The following is a 25,333-nucleotide window of genomic DNA, read 5'->3' as shown; positions in this document are numbered from 1 at the left end:
ACCACAGCCTCATCAATCATTGATCACTAGCTTCTGCCCTCAGGCGTTATCAACACCTGAGGGCAACGGTCAAGGCATGGCGTCCTACAAAGAAACAGCACAACCACTCTACAACGCTATAATCATCACTGACTTTTCATTCATGTTGCACACTTTATCACCATACTTACTTGTATTGCAATGTCTAGTTTTGAACGTCTCTCTACTGTGTGTGTACAGACTTATTTGACTATTCAGCTCATCTTCATTGACTCAATGTTAATGTGGAACAAACTGCACAGTGTAAAAGAAGGCATGCACAATTTGGACCATCCAGACATAATTTTGAAAGAGATCAAACAAATGCACTGGGGACAGGAGAACACATTTTATTAGGTGAATGTGCCAAAGCTCTCAATGTCCTAACACTTTTGTGCACATTAAAAAAAAAAAATGGTACAAAGCACCAAAGACCACTATACATACAGATTGTAAGTTTAGGAGCCCTTCCGTTTGGTTATTAGCTAAACAATACCAGCCCTCTCTGTCGAAAATGTTACTGCAAACGTAAAGTTATTTGAATTCCAGACAATTCTGTTGCCAAAATAAATATAGATAAGGTGTCAGACAAGATGTGAGCAAACCTGGCTAGATTTTTTGATTGGCATTACGTTACAAAGCAGCAAGCAGAGTTCTTGAGCTTATTCTTCGAGTGACTTTATAAACTTATCATAGGCATCTTGATCCATGAGACCATCGAGTTCTTCAGATTTTTCAATGGTCATCTTGATTAGCCAGCCTGCATGAAAAAACAACTTTGTATCTCAATTGGAAGGAATAACGTGTTTTTATGTGAACATTTTGTGAAACAAAATCTGCAGAAATGGTTGTTTGGGGGAAGAAAGAAAAAAAAAAAAGAACGCTGCCTGAATCAGACAGCAGTTAAAGATGCCTACCCTCAGCGTAACAGGCTTTGTTTACCAGGCCAGGGTTCTCTGCCAGCTCTGTGTTGATTTCTGTCACCTCACCCGTAAGTGGCGAGAAAAGCTCACTGGCAGCCTTTACACTTTCCAAGGCACCAAACTCCTCTGGAACACAAACACACAAGCTGCACACATGTCGCACTGCAAGGCACGATGCTGAAAGGACACTGTGCCGCATACGGCCGATTCTTACCTATTTGTTCAAGTCTTTGGCCGACTTCAGGAAGTCCACAGTACACAACATCACCTAACGCTTCCTATAAAGACATGAGAAGGTGGGTGAATCATATCCTCAGTTTTGGGACCAAATCCAAGTGAAGCCAAATCATAATGACTTAAAGCACTTTAAGATGCTTAAATTAGCAAAACCGGATTTATTTTAAAAGCCTCTGCATGATCATGCAGTGTGTTACCGAGCACAAGGCTGAGCGTGAGTGTCACGTTGACCTCATTTTATCTGCTGCTCCTTCCTAATATTATTTCACAGCCACAGCAAGAAGAGACACAGTTGTACACTTCTACGCTTCTAAAATCTTTCCAAACATAATTTTTTTTCCTGAAGGTGCACTTTTTCGTGGCACCTCAACTTGCAGACCTTGGTGGAAGTTAATATCAGTTTTTGGTCGCCCCAAAAAAATAACATTAGTTGTCACCATTCCAAGAAACAGATACAGTATATGTACTAGTAAATAGAAAATTACATTTTGTCCCAAAGCCTGACATTCTTGCAAGCATGCCTGGTCGACAGACATCCTTGAGACTGTTCAATTTAAAGGTGTCAATCCTAAGAAATAAAAATAATAATAATAATGATTGTCATGACACTGGCACTGCTCTTTGTTAGTTAAACCAAGCTATGCTGGACTTTTTTGTGAGGACTATCTTTATGAAATGACTGATACTAATTTAACTGTCATACTTTAATTTTATTATACAGACAGGCACATGATGACATTAGCAGTTTGCCATGTCAGTCAGACAAAAGGAAAAATAAATCATATTTGAGGTCCTATTGAATTGATCAACTCTGCTTCATGCAACTCTGTGCACATAAAGAACCATGCAAGGTCCATGAGTTACTGTATGTGGCTACAGTTCAACTGCAATCAATAGTCTGAAACAATTGTCATAAACCAATGGACAAAGTGCATGCTGCAGATATTAGAAACGTGGAGACTTGACAACCCGTGTCCCATAAATGAGTGATTATAAGGAGGCAAAAACCTACCTGTGCATAATTGCTGATACCAACTGTGCCAATTCCACCTTCCACCCTCACCCACTCGTGCTTATCTGTGAACTTTAGGGCTGGACAGAGAACAGAGGAATGAGTACATTAATCAGTGTGAGCGACGATAGTGGAGAGGAAACCTTGGTTGCCAAGATAATACATAAGAGGTTCAGTTTAATGCACTGTGGTCCAAAATAATAACATTTTTCGGCGCAAAACACAGTGTTCTCCGGGAGCTGGAGTTAAAATAGAAAAAAGAAAGGTGAAATGTCCTAGTAAAATGACCGAAGCAGGATGGTGAGTATAAGGGGAAATTTTAAAGAAAAAAGTAAGGGGCAAATTGGTTTTGTGCATGGACAAGAGAGAAAGTCATTCAAAGCGCACACTGTCATGTTCGGAATACCCTGAAGGAAGGGTCACACTGGCTCAACAACTCTCAGTGTTGGCCGCAGATCATGCAGAAAAATACAGGCCTAAACCAGATTGTGAACCACTGGAGATGCTGACAAAAGGAGGGAAAACACAATCTCCCTCTTGGGAAGTATGTGCAGTTCAGTTTAATCTATGACAGTGCCCAAGCATAAACATTCTGATGTCCTTGATATCAAAGTGACGCCTCTGAAAATCTCTCTGGATTCATCAGGACTACTCTGAACAAACATTAAAGCCAATTCTGGCACAAGGACACTGTTTTTGGACATGATTGCTGTAAAGGTTACCTCAAAGATGAACCCCTATTAAAGCTGAGTTGTGGTGCAGACTTGTGACACACGTGAAGGGCTCAGTCTGACTCCAGTTAACAGTGTAATGAGTCACTTCTGGCTGCATGAGACGCCGTGATTTGAGACTGACGCTCATTGATTATCAATGCGACTCCACGCTGCTGAGCTACTCACTTCATGTCACACGTAACAAAAAAAACAAAACAAAAACGCAACATGACATATGGGCAAAACATCTGGCAAGAACGGTCGCAAAGTTGTTGTGTTTAAAGGTAACCGCCGATCTAAAGCTTCCCTTCGGCGGCACATTCCTCCGCTCCACTCGGGGGGGGCAGTGACAGGGGTCGGGGGCGACTAGACACACAGGAATGCGTGAACAGCCCCGCAACGCAGCGCACCGCAGCCGCGTTGACGCTCTTAATTGGACGGCAGTTACCTGAGGACCAGGCGGGGGTGGTGGTGCTCAGTGTCCGCGGAGAGCCGCTCCTCCACAGTGACAGGGTCGCCGGAAGCTGCGCCGCGGGGAAGAGCCGAGGCACCCTGGGGGGAAAGTTTGCGGTGAGGCACCGCAGCGCCGCTCTCATCGCCATTTTCACTCTGTCTCTCTGTGTGTGTGTCTGAGTCTGTGTTCACCTCGGAGCGGGGGCACGATACACTTGTTCGCGGGAGCGCGCACCATCCGCCGTTCGCGCCGTCAGGGAGGGAGGGAGAGAGGGAAAGAGGGAGGGGTAAGTTTTTTTTTGTTAGTTTTTTACATTATTATTATTATTATTATTATTATTATTATTATTATTACAGAATGTATTCTGAGAGAATTAAAAAATAATAATAATTGATCATAATAATTGAAGGTAAATCAATTTTTCCAAGCCTTGTCATTGCCATTGCCCTCCTAGTGTCGATTGAACCGGTTTCGTCTCTTTTTTTTTTGTACCGATGATGAAGAGTTTATACTTATATAAATACATGTTCGCGTCACCTAGTACCCAAACCGGAATAACGTTGTGCCAGACAATGCCAGTCATACTGAAAAGGCTCTAAAGGCTCTACTTGCCTGTAGGTAACAATCTAGCATACTTTTCAAATACGTGCTTTGAAACAAAACACGTGGAAAGTATGCTCTGCATACTCTGCAACACTGTATAAAACACATGCAGGTTTCTTGTTTATAACCACTGAAACCTAAATTTAAATAAAAACTTTGGCTGCTACAATTTTTTATTTGATCATTGAATTCTTAGAAGTAGAAGTAATTATTCAGAACCATCATAAAAAAGATATAATCATTTGTATTTTATTGAAAGGTGCAATTTTCAACTTCATGGCAGAAAAATCCATACAAGTATTACAAGCAGAATAAAATGATGAAAAATAAATGTTGTATTTTGTAGCAGAACCCCCGAACAGTATGTATTAAAGTATATAAAGATGTTTAATTAATGGTTTAACATAACACAAAATCTCCATTTATCATTAACAGCGAAGCATGATAATTATAATGTCATCTACTTTCATTACAGATCAGCCCTGATGAAAGATACATTGCTAAGCAGCAGGGTGGGTCAGAGGTCGAGGCATCAGATGGGGGTGCCCTCCGAGGGGGCAGATGACTTGTTGTCATCAGGCTTCATTGCAGGAAACAGCAACACCTCCTGTCAATAGACAATAAAAGATGGGTGATGAACTTGAAGTCGGTGGCCGAACTGGTTGAATTGTTGGTCCAGCTAATAACTACACTAGCATCTTGCTCTCTGTTGCGGTTAATTTTGCAATATAGGAGTCATCTATTGTAATAAAAAAACAAGAACAAAACAAAGATGTTCCACTGCTTCTTCTACACCGCACACCAGATAGTGAGATATCTTCTTTTCTTAGTGATCAGACAATCAGATGGAAGCTGCATTCAACGTGACTACATTGTGCCAGCATATATTTATTCAATAAACCATCTTCAGAAAAAGGCATTAGAATGTCCACCTAAATAATTCATTTTGAGAAACACCTTTTTCGTGGTTGGAACACTTTACCTTGATGTTGTTTGAGTCAGTCAGGAACATGGTGAGGCGATCGATGCCCATGCCCCAGCCAGCAGTCGGTGGCAACCCGTACTCCAGCGCTGTGCAGAAGGTCTCATCGACAAACATGGCTTCATCGTCACCCTCAGCTTTGGCCTGGAAAAAGAAAAAAAGAATGAAGCATGAAGACATTATCAGCATGAATGAACATTCGAGCTTCAACACGAAGAGGAAGCAGTCTGACGTGTTAGATGATTTGACTCATCCAAACAGACACGTCAGGACAGTGAACACACCGTGGCTTGCTGTTCAAAGAGCTCCCTCTGTCTGACAGGATCGTTCAGCTCAGTGTAGGCATTGCAGATTTCCTTCTTCATCACGAACAGCTCAAAACGCTCCGTCAGACCTTTCTCCGATCTGTGCCTGTAACGTTTAATGAAGTGTCGGTGTTAACACTCTGAACTCATTTTTCTTTGATGTACAGGCTGGAACCAGGCACGCCTCACCATTTTGCCAACGGACTCATGATTTGAGGGTGGTCACAGATGAACGTTGGGTTGATACAAGTCACCTCCAGGAAATCACCCACCAGCTGTTTGAAAGAAACCAAGAGGACATCAGTAAAGATTGCAAGCAGGAAATGAGGATTACAGTGTGACTGTTGCTATTTGGGCACCTTGTCCAGAAGGCGGGCAGTGGTCCTGGGTGCAGCGCACTCTACTCCCTTCTGTGCACACAGGTCATCAAAGAACTTACGAGTCTCTATGGAGAAAGAGTCAAGAAGAGAAGGTAAACTCGGACATTCAAAACCTCCACATTACGAGTTCATTATAGTATGTGAAAGGTCTTCAGTGCACACATAAGAGTCTTACCATTACTGTCGTAGCTGTCAGTAGGAGGGAATTTCACACCCATAATCTTCTCCAGGTCGTGACACAAGCTCACTCTCTTGAATGGTGGAGTGAAGTCAATCTCATAGGCCTTCCCTTCTGGACCATCGGGGTGATAGCTGATCTTATACCCTCCAGTGATGTGCTTGACCATTCCTACAAAAAATGAAGAAAAAAACTTGCTGTGCTATTTGTGACTATCTGAGGTGACGGTGAAAACAATCAACCACGCATCTCAATAAATTATACTCAAGAAAAAGAAAACAAACAGTGCGATCAGTGTTATTCGAATGTGGCTTGGCTTCGTGAGATTAATTATTTACTTTTGGGACTCAATTGTGTATTCTTGCCAAACTGGAATCAACTACAGAGCACTGTGGTAAAGGGTTTCTTTGAGGCAAGATTGTCAGAAGCTTCGAGACAACTACTGTTGCATATTTGCTGGTGGATTTGCTTGATTGCGTTTTCTCTTTGCATGTTACTCATAGCCTGGCCAGTATTAGAAAATGCAACTTACCTCTAAATAATAAGTTTAATTGGTCAAATCTGTGAGGAGTGAAGGAGGTCAAAGTGACAAAAGACACATTTCCACTGACCAGAGAGCAACTTCTCTGTTATATCCATCAAGTCATGGTAGTCCGCATAGGCCATGTAGAATTCACAGGTGGTGAACTCAGGATTGTGAGTCATATCAATGCCTTCGTTCCTAAACTGACGACCAACCTCGTACACTCGGTCTAATCCTCCAACCACAACCATCTGACAGAGAAGAGATGAACAGGGTAAAAAGCGTGCAAAAAAATGTTGTCATACAAAATACAGATAATGCATTTCTAAACAAAAAGATAAAACAATTACACAATAACATTCTTCCTTGAACTGATATAATTATTATGAGGGGCAGGCTGTGGAAAGTGATGTATCACCTTGTGGTAGAGCTCAGGTGCAATTCTCATGTAGAGGTTCATGTCCAGCTCATTGTGATGGGTGATGAATGGACGGGCCACTGCTCCACCAGGAATGATGTTCATCATTGGTGTTTCAATCTGAGTTGACAAGCAGGATGTTTCAAGCCAAGTTCATTGAAAACATTTGAAATTTTCATTCCTGAATTCTATGTTCTATTGAAGAGTCTATTAACACCTGGCAAAGGGGCTACCGATGGAAATTAGCCTTCAGCTAACTTGGGTATATTTACTTTATCATGGAAATGTTAAATCATGTACTTTGTCCCTTTTTTAAAAATAAAGAAATTTGAATTTTGAAATTTGAGATGTGTACTCGAAGCGACTGGAGGTGTCCCACCAATCAACTACACCACAAAGATTGTCACCTCCAAGAATCCCATCTGGTCCAGGAAGCTGCGGAGGTATGTGATGATTTTGCTGCGTGTTATGAATTTCTGCCTGACGTAGTCATTCAGAATCAGGTCCAAGTAGCGCTGGCGGAACCGTGTTTCCTTAGAATGAAAAACAGAGTGGTGAGATAGAATACTTCTGGCTTCAAAGTGATTGTTGTTCTTTTATTAATGAGACAAACTGCTCTGTACATTTCAAATGCCAGCACTTGTTTCAAGATATTGTAATAGAACATTCAGAGTCAGAAGGTCCAGATTAACTTCACATTTGACTGTTTTGACAGTCCCTTGTGAAAAAAGGATTGCATTCGTACAAATAAAGTTCAGGATTAAGTGTTTAGCCCAAGAAGGTTAAGGGTAGAGCAACATGAGGCCAGGAGACACTCACAATATGTGAGAGTGATACAAATGGAGAATTAACCCACATCTATTCATCTCCTATACTGCTCACTCCTGCACTCAGTGTTGCAGGAGTTTGCTGGTGCCTATCCCAGCTAATACACACAATTTCACCAATGTCTAATTAAGGTGAGGATTACCTTATCTTTCAGGCCAAAGTGGAGATGGGGCAACATGTGCAAACATGGTGACAGCAGAGTCATCTCAATGGGAATAATGCTCAGCTCTCCTTTTTTGGTCTTGCCTGGGTTGCCCCTGACACCAATGATGTCACCACGACGCAGTTTGTTGTTGATGTTCTCAAACTCTTTCTCTGACTTGTAGTTCCTGACAGAATGAAAGAAGATGGTTATTGAAAAGATTTAACAGAAACCTTTGTTCAAAAACCAACAATCAGCCCTTTAACCTAAAGTCAATTTTACAGAAAATAATTGTTCTGCTATATCGCCTGCCAGTACTTTATAGCTTAACATCTATCTTTTTGTACCTTGAGTTTGCCATAACTTGGAGTTTCACACCTTCTCCTCTCAGGTCGTAGAAAACCAGCTTGGCACCAGAAACCCTCTTGGCGTGAATGCGGCCTGTCAAACATACAACCACACAAATCTTAACAGAGCTGCAAGATGACACGCAACATTAAAGGACATTGGTTAACATGAACACAAATGTAAATTACAATTTTTTTTTTTTTGTACCTGACAGATTGAGGACGACATCACTGCGTTGATCCTCCGGTTGGAGATTGTTGTATTTCTCAATGAACTGTGTCAGTGACAAGTCTACATTAAACTTGTGTGGGTAGGGGTCTTCCGCTGTTCCCTTCAGATCATTGATGGCCAGGGAGCGGATCTTGAAGTATTGCTGCATTCAAAGGAAAACTTGTATGACTCAACCATTAAATATTGTAAATGTTATCAGTTATTGACCAGGCTTCCATCCCATCCAGTGTGTGTGTGTGTGTGTGTGTGTGTGAGTGAGTCAGTGAGTCAGTGCGTGCGTGTATTTGTTTAATCTCTCTCGCACTCTGATACAATGTACTGACAAATATGATCGAATTTGTAATTCGGTTTTTATTTTGAAATTATTTAATTTTGAAAATTCACCGGATTTCCTCGTTTGCGACTTCCTGCACAATTGACGAGGATCGCTTGCGGCTCGTGCACAAAATAGAGCAGACAAACGACAAATGCATTGCGCGAGCCGCGCACCGGTTCGCGTCCGGTGTGAACCACCACATTGATTGACGTGGGCGCCGAATGGAGCGCTCTCCGCTTCGCTTCGCTTCCACGTCCGGTGTGAACTAATGGTTTAAGCATTGAACAGCTCTGAAGTGAGTGCGACCTGTGGAAGGCTGGCAGGAAGAAAATAAATTTAAAAAATCTCACATTTGGGTCAAGCGTCTCCTCATCCCCATCCTGTGCTCCAGTGTCACCGGATTCTTTCTGATCCTTGACTTTGGCGTCTTTATCAGCTGCCTTCTTCTCAGCTTTCATTTGCCTCTTCATCTCACTGTCATTAGAAAAACAACAACACCAACTCAAGACTTCATAGCTCAAATACAGGCATGCAAAAGCCACAGCCTGACAACCAACACACGATGTGTTGCGTCTTGCCTGAGGCAAGGCAATGCAGCATCAACAGAAGTGGATGGCTTTCTTTCTTTCTTTCTTTTTTTTTTTTTTAACTTTTACTTTTACTTTTGGTTTAGCACTACTACATAGGTGCCGTGCATTAAAAAGCTCCAAACAATTGAAACAACTACAAATTCGAGAAAAATGAAACAATATTTGAGTTAGCATGCTTTGAAATGCGATAGCGCATCAAAAAAAAAAAACTCACTTTTTGCTCACTTTCCCATCGTCTGTCGCTGTTGCATCAGCCATGGCTGCAGGTCTGCTCTGTTCACTTAGAATGAAAGTAAAGACTTGCTATAGGAGGGAGCGAGTACTGGCGATGCCTTTATAGGCGCTCAGAAATCATGAGGTTGTCCTTGTCCACGTTCACAGCGTGCGCGTTCATGAGCCACGCAATGATGCCGAAGTTTCTGTAATAATCATAAACGCAATGCCCTTGATTTCTACTCTTTATGGACTTAAAGTCAGACCGAAACTTTGCGGAGCTGTAAGGCATGTGTAGGATAAAATTCGCATGGTTGTTACTTTCATCAGAGAAGCATAGCCGTAATTTAGAAAAACAAATCATAATTTTAGTTGTTATTATTATTATTATTATTATTATTATTATTATTATTATTATTATTATTATTATCTAATTGCTGAACTTTTTGTACCAGTTCAAAGTACCTGAATAATTCTACCATTAGTCACGTCTTCAGAACATCACTGATTTCTCGTCTCTGGCTTAACAAATTGTGTTAAAACTCTTTTAATGGAAACCAAAAAAAGCATAAAAACCCTTAATTTATACAAGTTCCTTGTAAAAGTGGGATGGTGCAATATTGTTCTTTCAACCACATGCAAACTTTTTGCTTTAATTTGTCAACTAATTGATTAAAAAAAAAAGAATGTTGATGACCTGTTCATTTTGCAATGAGCTAAAGGTGATTGAAGTGAAGTGAAACAATCTGTTAACATTGAAATATCAATGTTTCATTTGTCTCTTTAGCTCACTGATCTCTGAAACAACTCAAGACTTCCGCTCAAAAACAGGCAAGTTGCACACTTGAGGAAATGAGCAGGCAATGCATGGTTCCCCGAACTATCTACATCAGTGGTTCTCAACTGCTTAAGTCTCGAGTCTGTTGCTATCAAGAAATATGGAACCTTTCAATTTCAACAACCCTCCTCTTTTCCAAGCATTTAGTTGTGACTGTTTAAATCACTTAAATGTGTCTGAACAACACTGGTTACGTTTTAACGTTTCAAGTAGCATCAAACTATGAATTTTACAGCAATGCTGTTGTCACATTCATATGAAAAATATTGAAATGTGTTGGCCCTGTTGTTGCTGATCTCTGAAACAACTCAAGACTTCCGCTCAAAAACAGACATGCAAAACTATCACATCCAGCCAAGTTGCGCACTTGAGGAAATGAGCAGGCAATGGATGGTTCCCCGAACTATCTACATCAGTGGTTCTCAACTGCTTGAGTCTCGAGTCTGTTGCTATCAAGAAATATGGAACCTTTCAATTTCAGCAACCCTCCTCTTTTCCAAGCATTTAGTTGTGACTGTTTAAATCACTTAAATGTGTCTGAACAACACTGGTTATGTTGTAACGTTTCAAGTAGCATCAAACTATGAATTTTACAGCAATGCTGTTGTCACATTCATATGAAAAATATTGAAATGTGTTGGCCCTGTTGTTGCTGATCTCTGAAACAACTCAAGACTTCCGCTCAAAAACAGGCATGCAAAACTATCACATCCAGCCAAGTTGCACACTTGAGGAAATGAGCAGGCAATGCATGGTTCCCCGAACTATCTACATCAGTGGTTCTCAACTGCTTGAGTCTCGAGTCTGTTGCTATCAAGAAATATGGAACCTTTCAATTTCAACAACCCTCCTCTTTTCCAAGCATTTAGTTGTGACTGTTTAAATCACTTAAATGTGTCTGAACAACACTGGTTATGTTGTAACGTTTCAAGTAGCATCAAACTATGAATTTTACAGCAATGCTGTTGTCACATTCATATGAAAAATATTGAAATGTGTTGGCCCTGTTTTTTGCTGATCTCTGAAACAACTCAAGACTTCCGCTCAAAAACAGACATGCAAAACTATCAGACCCAGCCAAGTTGCACACTTGAGGAAATGTTTATTCCAAACACCGACAGCCACAGTACAGTCAGAAGGAAACTGATGGCAGCCAAATACTTTTGCTTTTGGTTTAGCATGCTCCAACCTCTAAAAACAACTACAAATTAGAGATTTCCAGCGTTCATTTAAAGCCAAAAGTTATTTAAAGGTACTAAAATGCATGTGAATAAACAATTGTTTAACAGTTAACAGCAATGTTTTGGATTGCTTTTGGACATCACATATTCCCTTCCCTGGGGGCAGGAGGAACCAGCCCTGCTTTGTTCAGTGTTTCGTTTGAACGAATTTGTTTGAGCATTTCTTGTAAAAGTTAAAGGCTATGCAGAGTTGGCTTTATCGCAATTTGTCAGTGCGTTTCCATCTCCAAGTTGAGAATCAAAGTATTGTGTATAATTTCAAAAATATTGTTTATAAGCTAACCAGAAAATATCAGCACAACATGGTTGAGCTTTAAAATTATTTTTTATAGCTAAACAGTCATCTAATAGAATTCTACATCAAACCTACTTCATTTTTTTCAGATTAAGTCATGTTTCCAAAGGACTAACTTTTCATTTATCTAACTAACGGTGATTCAGAAACCACAGCCTCATCAATCATTGATCACTGGCTTCTGAACCATGCGTTACCAATACCTGAGGGCAAAGGTCAAGGCGCAGTGTCCTATAAGAGGTACAAAGAAACAGCACAACCATTCTACAATGCTTTAATCAGCCCTGACATTACTTGTATTGCAATGTCTAATTTCAAACCTCCATTTCTACTCTGTGTGTACGGACTCATTGACTATTCAGCTCATCTTCAATAACTTGGTGTGAATGTGAAACAAGCTGCACAGTGGAAAGGAAGAAATTCAGACATTATAGTGGACGCGATAAAACAAAATCCCTGGCGGCAGGAGGACACATTTCATAAGGTGAATGTGTCACATCTTTTACGATCACTTTCCAATCTCCTAACACTTTGGAACAATGGAACAAAGCACCAGAGACAATTTTACATACAGTCAGTTTAGGAGCCCTTCAGTTTGGTTATTAACAAAACAATACCAATACAAAATAGTTTTTATTTTTATTCTATTGTATTGGTATTACGTTACTTATCAAAGTGACTTAATAAACTTAGCATAGGCATCTTGATCCATAAGACCATGGAGTTCTTCAGATTTTTTAGTGGTCATCTTGATTAAGCCAGCCTGTATTATCTTCTTCAGACGGTGGCGCTCAGTGTCCACGTAGAGCCGCTCCTCCACTGCGGCAGGGTCGTCGGAAGCTGCGCCGCGGGGAAGAGCCGAGGCACCCTGGGGGAGAAGTTCGCGGTGATGCACTGCAGGCGTCGCTCTCGTCCCCATTTTCACTCAGTTTCTCTCTCTCTCTCTCTCTCTCTGTTCACCTCGGCGCGGGGCACTTGTTCGCGGGAGCGCGCACCAGTCCGCCGTTCGCCCCGTGAAGTTTGGGAAGGGTAGAGTGTTTTTATACGGCGACCAGTACTATTCAGATGTAAATCCTTTAAACCACGCCTTGTCATAGCCAGTGCTCCTGTAGTGTCGTTTCTACCTGTTTGGACAGGTGACAGAAGATTTCATACTTGGATCCCAAACCGGAATAAAGTTGTGCCAGACAACTCGAGCAATACTTAAAAGGCTCTGACCAATACCTGACTCTCCAGGAAGTGTAGCGTGTCCGCACAGCATACTTTCCACACAAAATGCGATGCAATCTAAAATACTACACTGTATAAAACACAGAGACGCAGCTCTCCTGTTCTTGACTACTAAAAGCTCAATCGAAACAAAAACTTCGGCAGCTACTTTTTTTTTTTTTTTTTAAATTTCATCCATCAATTCTTGAAATAGAATTATTTGTTTTCAGAACCATTCACAACAAGCATAGAACCATTTGTAGTTTAATGACACGTGCATGTTTGACCTTCAAGCCAGAAAAATATGTCCAAGTTAACAAACGTCAGACAAGTATTACAAGAAGGACAAAATAAAGTGTGATGGATTTTTGACTTCTCATCTGCTGTATCATGTCATATTTGGTAACAGACCACCCCACCCCCAACAAATATGTATCAAAGTATAAGCGTTGATGTCAGCATATAAATGCAGACAGTCCATTTACTGTGAGAAAGATGGCAAGAAGTAATTGGTCAAAAAAACCAAACAAAAAAAACCAAACAAATGGACAGAACAAATATGACCAGGCGGTTTAAGAAATGCAAAACTCCATTTATCATTGTTAACAGTGAAGCATTAATGCATTCATTAAACATCAGCACTGATGACAGAATATCCCAGGAGGATCCATTGATGACCACAGTGAGAAAAGGTTCGCTGCACAGACGTGACAGCAGGGTGGGTCAGAGGTCGAGGCATCAGACGGAGGTGCCCTCCGAGGGGGCAGACGACTTGTTGTCATCAGGCTTCATTGCAGGAAACAGCAACACCTCCTGTCAATAGACAATAAAAGATGGGTGATGAACTTGAAGTCGGTGGCCGAACTGGTTGAATTGTTGGTCCAGCTAATATCTACACTAGCATCTTGCTCTCTGTTGCGGTTAATTTTGCAATATAGGAGTCATCTATTGTAATAAAAAAAAAACAACAACAAGAACAAGAGGTGTGTGATGGCAAAGGAAATTTGAAGTTGGCAGCAAAACTGGTTGAGTCATTGGTTGTGTAATCTACACTGGCATCTCGTTCTCGGGAATGAACTGTGGTGTTAAAAACAAACAAACAAAAACACTGTTCAACTGGTTAGCTCCCACTTAGTATGACTATTAATGAAAGCAATATTTTTGTATTGACTTTGGTGGTGCTATTTCAACTTATATGCAATTTTGTATTTCACTTTCATTTTCAACATACTACTCTTATTTGTGCAGAGTGACAGTGCACATCTCTACATCAGTGTTTCTCAAAGTGGGTGGCGCGGGGGGGAAGGCTGGGGGCGTCTGGGGGGGCGCGAAACACCGGGCGGGAGGGAGACGGGGCGCACGGGGGAACTAATGTTTCCACGGCGGAACAATTAACAAAAAGTGTTCAGTAGGTTGTAGCTAAGAAAAACGCTGCTCAGGTACACAGGATGGACAAATATTTGACAGGGACGAAAAGAAGAATTCAGGAGTCCTGCGGTGGCCAGTGTTCTTTGTTGTTGGGCAACGCTTAACGTCATCCCGTGTGGCAGGTAGAAAATGTGATGTTGCATGACTCATGTTGTTGATGTGGTCAATCTCATCAAAACAAGACCCCTGAAAGCGCGGCTATTCTCTGCACTTTGTGAGGAGATGGAAGCACAACATAAAGCTATGTTGTTTCACAGGGAAGCCAGGATGGTAGATGTTACAAAAGTGGTTTGCCAAAAAAAAGTTATTTGCACAGCAGAAAAGGGAAAGTAGTATTCTTGTTTAAAAAGTAATGTTCAGGATTTGATGTCACAAAGAGTGATTTGCTAAAGTTGTTTATTTGTACAAAATAAATGATTTCATAAATGAAGAGAAAAGTGAAATGAATGTTCATGATAAAAAAAGAATGTTGGTTTTGATATCACAAAAAGTGGTGTGCCAAAGGTAAGGCAAGTCTATGGGGTCAAAAGTCAACTTTGTCCTAGAGACATGGGGCCACTTGCAGGTTCATCAGGATCCCTCAAGACACAGCCACGGTATGAAAAATATTCTTCCCCCAAGGTGGGGCTTGACAGAGAAAGTTTGAGAACCACTGCTCTCCATGGTGCCATTATATGCAGAAAGGGCGCACACACTGAAATGACACTTGCCTCCACCTTAAACCAACAAAGTTGCATTGTGGGTCATCTATTGTGTACAGAGAGATAGGAAGATTTTTTTTTTTTAAGCTGATCATGGCAGAGACTATTTTATAATAAGACCTTAATGGCAATTTACTAGTTTTAAAAACATCTATATAAACAGCTCAACACTGTGCACCTAAAAAGACAGTTTGCCAAACAAACAAAAAAAGCTAAACAGCTGCAGAGATGAGGATGTTGGTATAAATTGGTATTATTCTGTGCTAGCAACACTTTACCTTGATGTTGTTTGAGTCAGTCAAGAACATGGTGAGGCGATCGATGCCCATGCCCCAGCCAGCAGTCGGTGGCAACCCGTACTCCAGCGCTGTGCAGAAGGTCTCATCGACAAACATGGCTTCATCGTCACCCTCAGCTTTGGCCTGGAAAAAGAAAAAAAGAATGAAGCATGAAGACATTATCAGCATGAATGAACATTCGAGCTTCAACACGAAGAGGAAGCAGTCTGACGTGTTAGATGATTTGACTCTTCCAAACAGACACGTCAGGACAGTGAACACACCATGGCTTGCTGTTCAAAGAGCTCCCTCTGTCTGACAGGATCGTTCAGCTCAGTGTAGGCATTGCAGATTTCCTTCTTCATCACGAACAGCTCAAAACGCTCCGTCAGACCTTTCTCCGATCTGTGCCTGTAACGTTTAATGAAGTGTCGGTGTTAACACTCTGAACTCATTTTTCTTTGATGTACAGGCTGGAACCAGGCACGCCTCACCATTTTGCCAACGGACTCATGATTTGAGGGTGGTCACAGATGAACGTTGGGTTGATACAAGTCACCTCCAGGAAATCACCCACGAGCTGTATGAAAGAAACCAAGAGGACATCAGTAAAGATTGCAAGCAGGAAATGAGGATTACAGTGTGACTGTTGCTATTTGGGCACCTTGTCCAGAAGGCGGGCAGTGGTCCTGGGTGCAGCGCACTCGACTCCCTTCTGTGCACACAGGTCATCAAAGAACTTACGAGTCTCTATGGAGAAAGAGTCAAGAAGAGAAGGTAAACTAGGACATTCAAAACCTCCACATTACGAGTTCATTATAGTATGTGAAAAGTCTTCAGTGCACACATAAGAGTCTTACCATTACTATCGTAGCTGTCAGTAGGAGGGAATTTCACACCCATAATCTTTTCCAGGTCGTGAGTCATGCTCACTCTCTTGAATGGTGGAGTGAAGTCAATCTCATAGGCTTTTCCTTCCGGACCATCGGGGTGATAAGTGACCTTGTACCCTCCAGTGATGTGCTTGACCATTCCTATACACACACACAAAAAGACAGGGAGCGCCGATTTAGACTGAAAGAGTCAACTGAGGGATGTGGATCCAAGCCATTCTGAGTCCCTCTATCTCAGTCTAATTAGATCCACTGTCTTTAGATTTTATCGTTCAAGTGTTACGCAACAGCTGATACCAACATCACACAACATCACCCGCTGACATTACTGAGAAAGATGCAAGATCCCAGAGAAACAGTTAGTGGTAACAAGTATGAGAATGAAAATCATCTCTAAACCTTGATGACAAAAACAACCTTGTATAACACTTGTTGTGCTGATATTTGTGACTATTGGAGGTGACAGTGTTTGCATGAAAGCATTCAACCATGCATCTCAATAAATCATACTGAAGAACACCTAAACAAACAGCGATATCGTGTTGATGGAATGTGCCTTGGCTTCATGAGATGAATTATTTACTTTTGGGACTCAATTGTGTATTCTTGCCAAACTGGAATCAACTACAGAGCACTGTGGTAAAGGGTTTCTTGCGCTTCAAGACAACTACTGCTGCATATTTGCTGGTTATTTATTTATTTTTTTTTTATTAAAAATGTGTTTGTTACATTTGGATTGGGTTTTCTCTTTGCATGTTACTCATTGTCTTGCCAGTATTAGAAAATGCTACTTACTTAATCAATTCAATTGGTCAAATCTGTGAGGAGTGAAGGAGGTCAAAGTGACAAAAGACACATTTCCACTGACCTGAGAGCAACTTCTCTGTTATATCCATCAAGTCATTGTAGTCCGCATAGGCCATGTAGAATTCACAGGTGGTGAACTCAGGATTGTGAGTCATGTCAATGCCTTCGTTCCTAAACTGACGACCAACCTCGTACACTCGGTCTATTCCTCCGACCACAAGCATCTGTCAGAGAAGAGATGAACAGTGTAAGTAAATTATCTTTCAAAATACAGAATATGCATTTCTGATCAATTTCACAATAACATTCTTCCTTGAGCTGATATAATCATTATGAGGGGCAGGCTGTGGAAAGTGATGCATCACCTTGTGGTAGAGCTCAGGTGCAATTCTCATGTAGAGGTTCATGTCCAGCTCATTGTGATAGGTGACAAATGGACGGGCCACTGCTCCACCAGGAATGATGTTCATCATTGGTGTTTCAATCTGAGACGACGAGCAGCATGATTAAACCCAAGTTCATTCAAAACATTTGAAATTTTCATTCTTGAACTCAATGTGCACTCAGAGTAAATGGAGGTGCTCCACCAATCAACTACACCACAAAGATTGTCACCTCCAAGAATCCCATCTGGTCCAGGAAGCTGCGGAGGTATGTGATGATTTTGCTGCGTGTTATGAATTTCTGCCTGACGTAGTCATTCAGAATCAGGTCCAAGTAGCGCTGGCGGAACCGTGTTTCCTTAGAATGAAAAACAGAGTGGTGAGAAAGAATACTTCTGGCTTCAAAGTGATTGTTGTTCTTTTATTAATGAGACAAACTGCTCTGTACATTTCAATTGCCAGCACTTGTTTCATGAATGAATGAAAGAGTGAAATGAGTCGTAACTGTTTAGTCCAACAAGGTTAAGAGTAGAGCAACATCAGGCCAGCGGGTTGCTGAGAGCAACACAATCACAATAAGTGTGAGTCATACTAGATGGAGAATGAACCATCAATCTGTAACAGTGACAGGTTGTTACAGTGTAACCGGAGCGCTCCAAGTTGATGGGGTCCAGCCTCTCACTGTAGCTGGCTGCTGTTGCCACCTGCTTGAAGCAGGCCACTATTTTCCAAATGAACAGCTTTTTCCCCCATCTATTCATCTTCTATATTCGCTTACTCCTGCACTCAGTGTTGCAGGAGTTTGCTGGTGCCTATCCCAGCTAATACACACAATTCCACCAGTGTCTAATTAAGGTGAGGATTACCTTATCTTTCAGGCCAAAGTGGAGATGGGGCAACATGTGCAAACATGGTGACAGCAGAGTCATCTCAATGGGAATAATGCTCAGCTCTCCTTTTTTGGTCTTGCCTGGGTTGCCCCTGACACCAATGATGTCACCACGACGCAGTTTGTTGTTGATGTTCACAAACTCCTCCTCTGACTTGTAGTTCCTGACAGAATGAAAGAAGATGCATATAGGAAAGATTTTAAAGCACTTTTTTTTTTCTTCCAAAAACAACAACCACCTTTTTAAATCCAAAGTCAATTTAATTTAACAGAAAATAATTTCTCCGCTCTATCATCTGGCAGTACTTTATAGCATAACAGAAACAGTAAAAAAAAAATACAAGCACGTTGTGCTTTCTGACCATATCCGTCTTTTTGTACCTTGAATTTGCCATAACTTGGAGCTTCACACCTTCTCCTCTCAGGTCGTAGAAAAGCAGCTTGGCACCAGAAACCCTCTTGGCGTGAATGCGGCCTGTCAAACATACAACCACACAAATCTTAACAGAGCCGCAAAATGACACGCAACATTAAAGGACATTTGTTAACATGAACACAAATGTAAATTACTATTTTTTTTTTGTACCTGACAGATTGAGGACTACATCACTGCGTTGATCCCCTGGCTGGAGATTGTTGTATTTTTCTACGAACTCTGTCAGTGACAAGTCTACATTAAACTTGTGTGGGTAGGGGTCTTCCGCTGTTCCCTTCAGATCATTGATGGCCTGGGTGCGGATCTTGAAGTATTGCTGCATTCAAAGGAAAAAAACGGTAAAATATGATGTGAAATCAGAGTAATAAAATTGCACGCCCCTCCCCCCTTACATTCATAATTTTTGATATATTCTCCCCTGAACTGGTTGAGGTATTGAACAACTCTTAAGCGAGTACAAGCCATCGAAGGCTGGCATGAAGAAAATAAATCTCACATTTGGGTCAAGCGTCTCCTCATCCCCGCAGGCATTCTGTGCTCCTGTGTCATTGGATTCTTTCACCTCTTGCTCTTTGACCTTGGCTTCTTTCTCAGCTGCCTTCTTCTCAGCTTTCATTCGTCTCTTCAGCTCACTGTCATTGGAAAAACAAACAAACACAAAAACAAACCAAATTTTTTTAGAGCTGCTGTGAAACCCTGCCATGCAAAAAGATGGAAGGGGACCACGTTCTTGGAGGACAAATGGTTGGTTGTCTCCTCACTGGTAGGGTACAGTCACCAACCTTTTGTCACCTTTCCAGCGCTTCTGATAAGTGTGAAGAGTCCCTGCAGCGATACATGGTGGGGCACACTTTAACCACTGTGTCCTGACCGCAAGGGCCTGGCACAACTGCTGCCTGGCTGCCCTGACCAGACACAGCATTTCCACCTACCACTGGCCGCCAACACACCTGAGCAAATGGACAGGCAACACCGGATGCAAGCATACACGGCAAAGGCTGACAATGGCCTTATCAAACTACGGCAGCACAGTGCAGTCAGAAGAAACTGATAGCAACCGTAGACTTCTGCCTTTGGTATGTCAATAGTTCAACGCAGCGCTAAGCCACTGCTATCAAACACGCTAGCCGAGGCAGCTCCACTTACTACACTTAAGTCAAAAACGAACTACGCTTGGGTCGAGAACATTCCGAAGTTATAGAGAAAGAGCTAATCACACAAAAATATGACACACGAAAAATAAGCCACACGGCCACACGGTTGACGCCGAGGAGCCATTTTTGAGCTCCTCTGAGTTGTGGACATTGTAGTTCAAAAGACAGAGACAACACGGTGCTCAGATAGCCTTTGCGGTACGTCCTGGACTACAACATCCACAAGGTGGAAACGAAATGAATGCTGGGATATGTATGTCTGTGACAGCCTCATATGGACCCCCGGTCTGCACCGGGGAGTGACATGTTAAAGGTGCTGTGTCGTAAAGAGCTCCAAACTCTTGGAACAACTTAAAAAATCGCGAAAGGCGAAACAATATTTAAGTTATCATCATTTAAAAGGCGATAGTGCAGAGAAAGAAACTCACTTTTTGCTTAATTTCCCGTCGTCCGTCGCTGTTACATCAGCCATGTTGCAGGAGGCGTGCTCTGTTCACTCAGAAAGACCACACGTAAAGACGTGCGCCAAGTGCGCGTTCTGATGATGCGTTTGTAGGCGGTCGGAAATCGCGTAGGTTTTCTTTGATCGCGTTCACAGCCTTCCGGACACTTGGCACGCGCGTTCATGTGCATAGCAATCGTCTAATTGCTCCATTTGTTTTACCAGTGCAAAGTACCTGATTGATCGCAACAAGTGAAAAGTTCTACAATTCCTCACCTCTTCAGACCGTCACTGATGATGGCACAACCAGAGGCATTTCTTGTGAGCAATGTAAGGGTTTCAGTGTGAAGGAAAAGAATGTGTTTAAAAGTATCACAACTCTTCAGTTGCATACGATTCTTGTAATGGAGGGATGGTGCAATATTGCTATTTAAACCACATTTGAACTTTTCTGCATTAATTTGATGAAAATCAAAATTAAAGCATGAATATTGTCATATTGATAGAAATTATTGATGACTGGGTCTAATGTAAGTCACTGAAATGACTGCGTTCAGACGTACCACTTTAATTATAAATGTTTATTATAGATAGCAGCAAATTTTACAGGAATTTAACTGCAAATGAATAAAAACATTCAACAAAAAAGCCAAACAGCAAATGTTTTTTTTATACAAGGATGATTATTTGACAGTTGTTCAGACGGTAAGAAATTAATGACAGAATTGCCATTATTGGTCTTGCTTTATCCAAGAACAACAATGATCCGTTACCTACAGGAGTGGTTGATGCGTTTAAGTGTGGAATAATGTTTTGCGTAATGTATAACTTAAACAAAATAATTTTTTACTGTTCAATGACAAAACATTCTCATAGTCAGAGGTTCTGAATGGAATAGATTAGGAACCATCTCACCAACAGGCCTGGAAACAGCAAACAAGAGGGGAATACATCAAAGATGGTTTTTGAGAGACAAAATCAAATGGCATATCAACTGACAACTGAAGATTTAAAAAAAAAAAGAAAAGAAAAAGGTGGGAGGCACTTAAAGCATGAGAAATATTTTAACCAGCAACATAAATAACAGAAAGAACAACTACCTTGGATGGGCTATTTAGAAAAATATATATTCAAAGACTAAGAGATCTACATTTACAGTTTAATAGCTGCATAGCAGTTTCAGAGAGAATTCGCCTGCATCTACGTTATGTAACATAAATGCAATGTATACTTCAGTACAAACAAACAAAAACATATATGCACAACAGAAATTGCACAACACGTGCACAGACCACAGCTACAGCTATGGCTCACTGTCGAGCACTTTAAGTACACTTAAAATCGTATGGCTTGAAACATTCTAATCAAAAAAGCGCTAATCATCACTGGACCAGCACAGTATTAAACAGGCAGCAAAGGTAAAACATCTGTCTAGTCGCTGCTACAATCTCCTCAAGGCACGTGAACAACATTGATGTGTCTACAGCAACGTTGGGATACTAAAAAAAAACCCAAAAGTGTTGGAACACCAATCTGTTGGTATCAGTTTGACCATTTTGTTACAAGAAACCAAGGCAGTCATGAGTCTGTTGCTATCAAGACATACTAAACCTTTCAATTTTGACAACTCTCCTCTTTTCCAAGCATTTAGTTGTGACTGTATTAAATCACTTAAATGTCTCTGATTACTAGTTATGTTGTAATTACACAAAAGTCAGTGTTTGTAAATGTACATTCTGCATCAAACTATGCATTTTAAAGCAATGTTGTAGTTCACATTCATATGAAAAATACTGAAATGTGTTGGTCCTGTTGTGAATTTAACAGTTCAAAACAGTGTGGTGATATTTTGACCTGCTGTTTAGTCAAGATGGAAAGTGAAGATGATATGTTCATTAAAGTTTTGTATTATCATTGTAAATCCTTGTAAAATGTCGTTAGATTAAGGGTTCACAGAAATTCAAAATGATATTCATAGCTTAAAAAACTGCACTGTCTCATCCACCAGGGTGCCAGGAATGGTCGTCAGATCACATTTCTGTCATCAGCACCATTGGAAAACATCTGAAGAAGACTATGATCAAATATTTAGAAAATAACCAACTCAAGAAATAAATTAGATATTAAGGGAGGAAAGAATGTGTTATGATAAAAAAAGAGGGTATTTTAGCTTTGTAAAACAAAGGGGGAAAAAAATCATAAATACTCAACACTGAAAATGATAATTTTTTCTATTTCACAAGAAGAAGAAGCCGATCACAGACAGCTCTCATCTCCAAAGCCAGGTTTCCTTCACGAAGAGGGTTCCCTTAAAAACCACTCAGACGCTCACGCCGCAGCTCCAGTCACATTAGTAAAGTTCAATCTCTACCGTAAAACAACAGCTCTGCTTGATTGTAAAGTGTATAAAATGTAACGGTTTGTAATTATTTCTAAGAAGGAAAGAGGCAACAACTGAGGCATAAAACTGAAAAAAAAAAAGTAATCTTCAGAGACCAGCCCCTTGTTTTCCACTAAAGTGAAACTAAACACAGTTTTTATATGATTTTCTTACCTTTTTTTGAAATTCCAAAATACAACAAAAAGAAGAAAAACTGCGGCAACATAATGTTGCGCCCAGTAATGACACAAAGAGAAATCACTTGTTAACGTTCAAGGTCGGGAAAAAAAAAGCCTCGTAAAACTGTCATCAGGATATATGCAAAACAAGATTTGGGTCAAACTTTGGTCTTAAGGCAGTTTTTCCAACTACAGGCAAGACTACAAGCCTCGACGATAAGCTGTACACTTAAAAGAGGACAGATAAAAATACTTTTACACATATTAATGAACAATGAGTCAGACGCTCATGAAACTGGCGAACAAAGCTTCATTCTTGATGCCTTTAAAAACCTTTCCAGTTCATGCGTGCCCGACGCACATTGATGCCAATGATGCAACATTTGTGGTTAACATGAATTTAAATACATAATTCCATAAACTCTCTCTACCAATGCATTTACAAAAATTAGATATCTGAATTATAAAACAGGTAACTTGCATAAAAACTCTTTAAACTCTTGCTTTTCGGATGTGAAACAGAAAAGAGCTGTTTCAAATTGTTTGGAACAGCAGAAAATTACTGCATCTGAAGTTTGACAATGTGGGGCAGAGGAAAGACAGAGTTGTGAATCTTTTTCATTAGTCCACATTTAACATGCAAACAGAGGGCTGCTTTAATACACTGTCTGATTCTTCACTGTAAACAATGAGGAAGAGGGCACTGAGGACACAACTCTGTACTTGGTGAGTAAAGTGGTCAAGACACACAGCATCTTAAAGTGCTCATTGTGTATGAAGAAAAGAAAAGACGTCAATCAATTAAAAAAAAATAAAATAAAGAAAAACTGCCATTTTGTAATTTATTTAAACAAGATTCTGCAAACTGACACAGTTTTTGATGAGAATAGACTAAATGTTAGCCTGAACACGCTCACTAACTCAGTCACACGGAGATGTTGGAGATGATATCGAACATTGATATGTCTAACGGCTGGAACATCTTTACCGGCTGACCAGCAGATGTCCTACAATTAAGACTGTACTATAACAGACACAGACCAGACGTGGACTAATTCCGCGCAGCCTATTTGTAAATAAAAGATAAACAACGTCCGCACATAAACTCTACCGTGTATTAAAATAAAAACAAAGTCACTTTCATAGACAGCTGCGGTTAAATAATGTATCTCGGCGGGTGGGAGCCAGTTGCATCCACTTTAAAGACAAACTAGTTTTACACATAACTTCTGTTTCTACTCACTTCTGCAACTGTGTACCTGTCCTTCGTACGTCTGCATGGCAGCTCAGCTGTATTGGTCACTCTTGTCTTTAAGTGCTGCGAGCGACTGGAGGTTTTTTTTTTCCTCTTTGGTTTACTTCTAAACCCTGTTGATAACAGAAGAAACCTGTTGGTTGACAGGTAACATGGCTTTGAGTAACCAGGAAATGAGTTCCGTCGCCTTTATTTCAGCACTTAAAGAGTCACCGTCTTTCCCTCGCCTCCTCTCTTCTCTTCTCTTCTCTTCCCTTCGTCCCTCACACTTTCCACACCTTCGATGAAACTGCTCTCCACAAGTAATATCTATTCAAACATTCCAACAGTTCAGCTCTGCTACACCATTTACGCTCCACCGCACAAGGCTAAGAACAATCACGGGAACCGCCCCTCACTCGGGACGTCCCATTGGAGAACAACGTAAGCCGCACATTTCATCACCACTCAAGTATCTATACACACACACACACACAACTGCGTGAACCAAATGCGCATCAAGGCCGCCGAGCAACCTGGCTTCTGGAAGAGAGGTTGGTGCCTCCTTTCCAACACAAACATACACCGTTGGATTTTTAATTTCTCATCAGAAACAATAACTACGTTCTCTGTGATAAACTGGACTGTCTTTGCAAACCTTTACAGCTCCAGGGTGAACAATACCTACACAAAACCATAGAATGGCTAATCTGGGCAGAAACCTGGTCAACTTGCATTAGAGTAGGTGCTCCTAAACAGGGGGCAGCTCTGTGTGGTAGTAAAAATTCTTCTTCTTCTTCCGTCCGCCTCTTTGCAATTCATTCTGATGACATACATAGAACTGAGAGGCAAACCCGTCCACCTGCATTTGGGTTAGAAGGAGCGAGTGAGGCCGCCTGCTGACTCCTGCAGGCTGATGAGCAGGTCGTCGGCCTTCACCATGTTTTGGCAAGCGCTCATGTTGTTCTGCACGGACGCAGACTGGGACAGCGACTGACTGAGGAGAGACTGAATGTGTGCCTCACTCTCTCTCTGGTTCTGGCCAGACTGGCTGATGGCTATGATCTGGTCCGACAGAGTATTCCCAGGAGTGTTCATCAGCTGGCACTCTACAAAGAAAAAAAAAGAAGCA

At 41.1% G+C, this 25,333-nt stretch overlaps 4 protein-coding genes across 7 annotated transcripts in view; all 4 read right to left on the bottom strand.

Moving 5' to 3' along the window:
* Positions 1 to 351: 351 nt before the first annotated feature.
* Positions 352 to 3,567, bottom strand: gcshb (glycine cleavage system protein H (aminomethyl carrier), b). Its single transcript, XM_076022876.1, has 5 exons — positions 3,352 to 3,567; positions 2,191 to 2,270; positions 1,156 to 1,219; positions 936 to 1,067; positions 352 to 778 (listed from the first exon to the last, which is right to left on the bottom strand). Exons 1-5 carry the CDS (start codon positions 3,503 to 3,505, stop codon positions 681 to 683), a joined length of 528 nt encoding a protein of 175 aa, XP_075878991.1. The 5' UTR covers positions 3,506 to 3,567; the 3' UTR covers positions 352 to 680.
* An 808-nt stretch (positions 3,568 to 4,375) lies between these two features.
* On the bottom strand, positions 4,376 to 9,554 carry LOC142885992 (lysine--tRNA ligase-like). Its single transcript, XM_076022861.1, has 14 exons — positions 9,416 to 9,554; positions 8,962 to 9,085; positions 8,272 to 8,437; positions 8,064 to 8,157; positions 7,717 to 7,903; positions 7,154 to 7,279; positions 6,747 to 6,866; positions 6,417 to 6,579; positions 5,803 to 5,976; positions 5,607 to 5,692; positions 5,437 to 5,522; positions 5,227 to 5,353; positions 4,943 to 5,086; positions 4,376 to 4,567 (listed from the first exon to the last, which is right to left on the bottom strand). The coding sequence occupies exons 1-14, from the start codon at positions 9,457 to 9,459 to the stop codon at positions 4,493 to 4,495; spliced, it is 1,716 nt and encodes a 571-aa protein (XP_075878976.1). The 5' UTR covers positions 9,460 to 9,554; the 3' UTR covers positions 4,376 to 4,492.
* Positions 9,555 to 13,245: 3,691 nt separating this feature from the next.
* Positions 13,246 to 20,547, bottom strand: LOC142885980 (lysine--tRNA ligase-like). 2 transcript variants are annotated; one of them, XM_076022849.1, is made up of 14 exons: positions 20,395 to 20,547; positions 19,309 to 19,444; positions 18,963 to 19,128; positions 18,758 to 18,851; positions 18,354 to 18,540; positions 17,720 to 17,845; positions 17,470 to 17,589; positions 17,166 to 17,328; positions 16,265 to 16,438; positions 16,069 to 16,154; positions 15,899 to 15,984; positions 15,689 to 15,815; positions 15,405 to 15,548; positions 13,246 to 13,810 (listed from the first exon to the last, which is right to left on the bottom strand). In XM_076022849.1, exons 1-14 carry the CDS (start codon positions 20,436 to 20,438, stop codon positions 13,736 to 13,738), a joined length of 1,728 nt encoding a protein of 575 aa, XP_075878964.1. In that variant the 5' UTR covers positions 20,439 to 20,547; the 3' UTR covers positions 13,246 to 13,735. The 2 variants fall into 2 exon arrangements, with proteins under 2 accessions (XP_075878964.1, XP_075878954.1); XM_076022839.1 differs by lacking the exon at positions 20,395 to 20,547 and adding an exon at positions 19,595 to 20,057.
* Positions 20,548 to 20,974: 427 nt separating this feature from the next.
* Positions 20,975 to 25,333, bottom strand: part of nfat5b (nuclear factor of activated T cells 5b) — a 29,324-nt gene continuing 24,965 nt past the window's right edge. For all 3 annotated transcript variants that reach the window (XM_076022810.1, XM_076022818.1, XM_076022825.1), the window contains exon 13: positions 20,975 to 25,310. In XM_076022810.1, the coding sequence (XP_075878925.1) occupies positions 25,075 to 25,310 (236 nt within the window). In that variant the 3' untranslated portion in view covers positions 20,975 to 25,074. The remainder of the gene's footprint in view (positions 25,311 to 25,333) is intronic.

The sequence above is a fragment of the Nelusetta ayraudi genome, unplaced genomic scaffold (genome assembly GCF_046127955.1).
Source record: "Nelusetta ayraudi isolate G7.1 ecotype Tasmania unplaced genomic scaffold, CSIRO-AGI_Nayr_v1 ptg000002l, whole genome shotgun sequence".
Classification (NCBI taxonomy): domain Eukaryota; kingdom Metazoa; phylum Chordata; class Actinopteri; order Tetraodontiformes; family Monacanthidae; genus Nelusetta; species Nelusetta ayraudi.
This window is presented reverse-complemented; position numbering and strand designations above follow the sequence as displayed.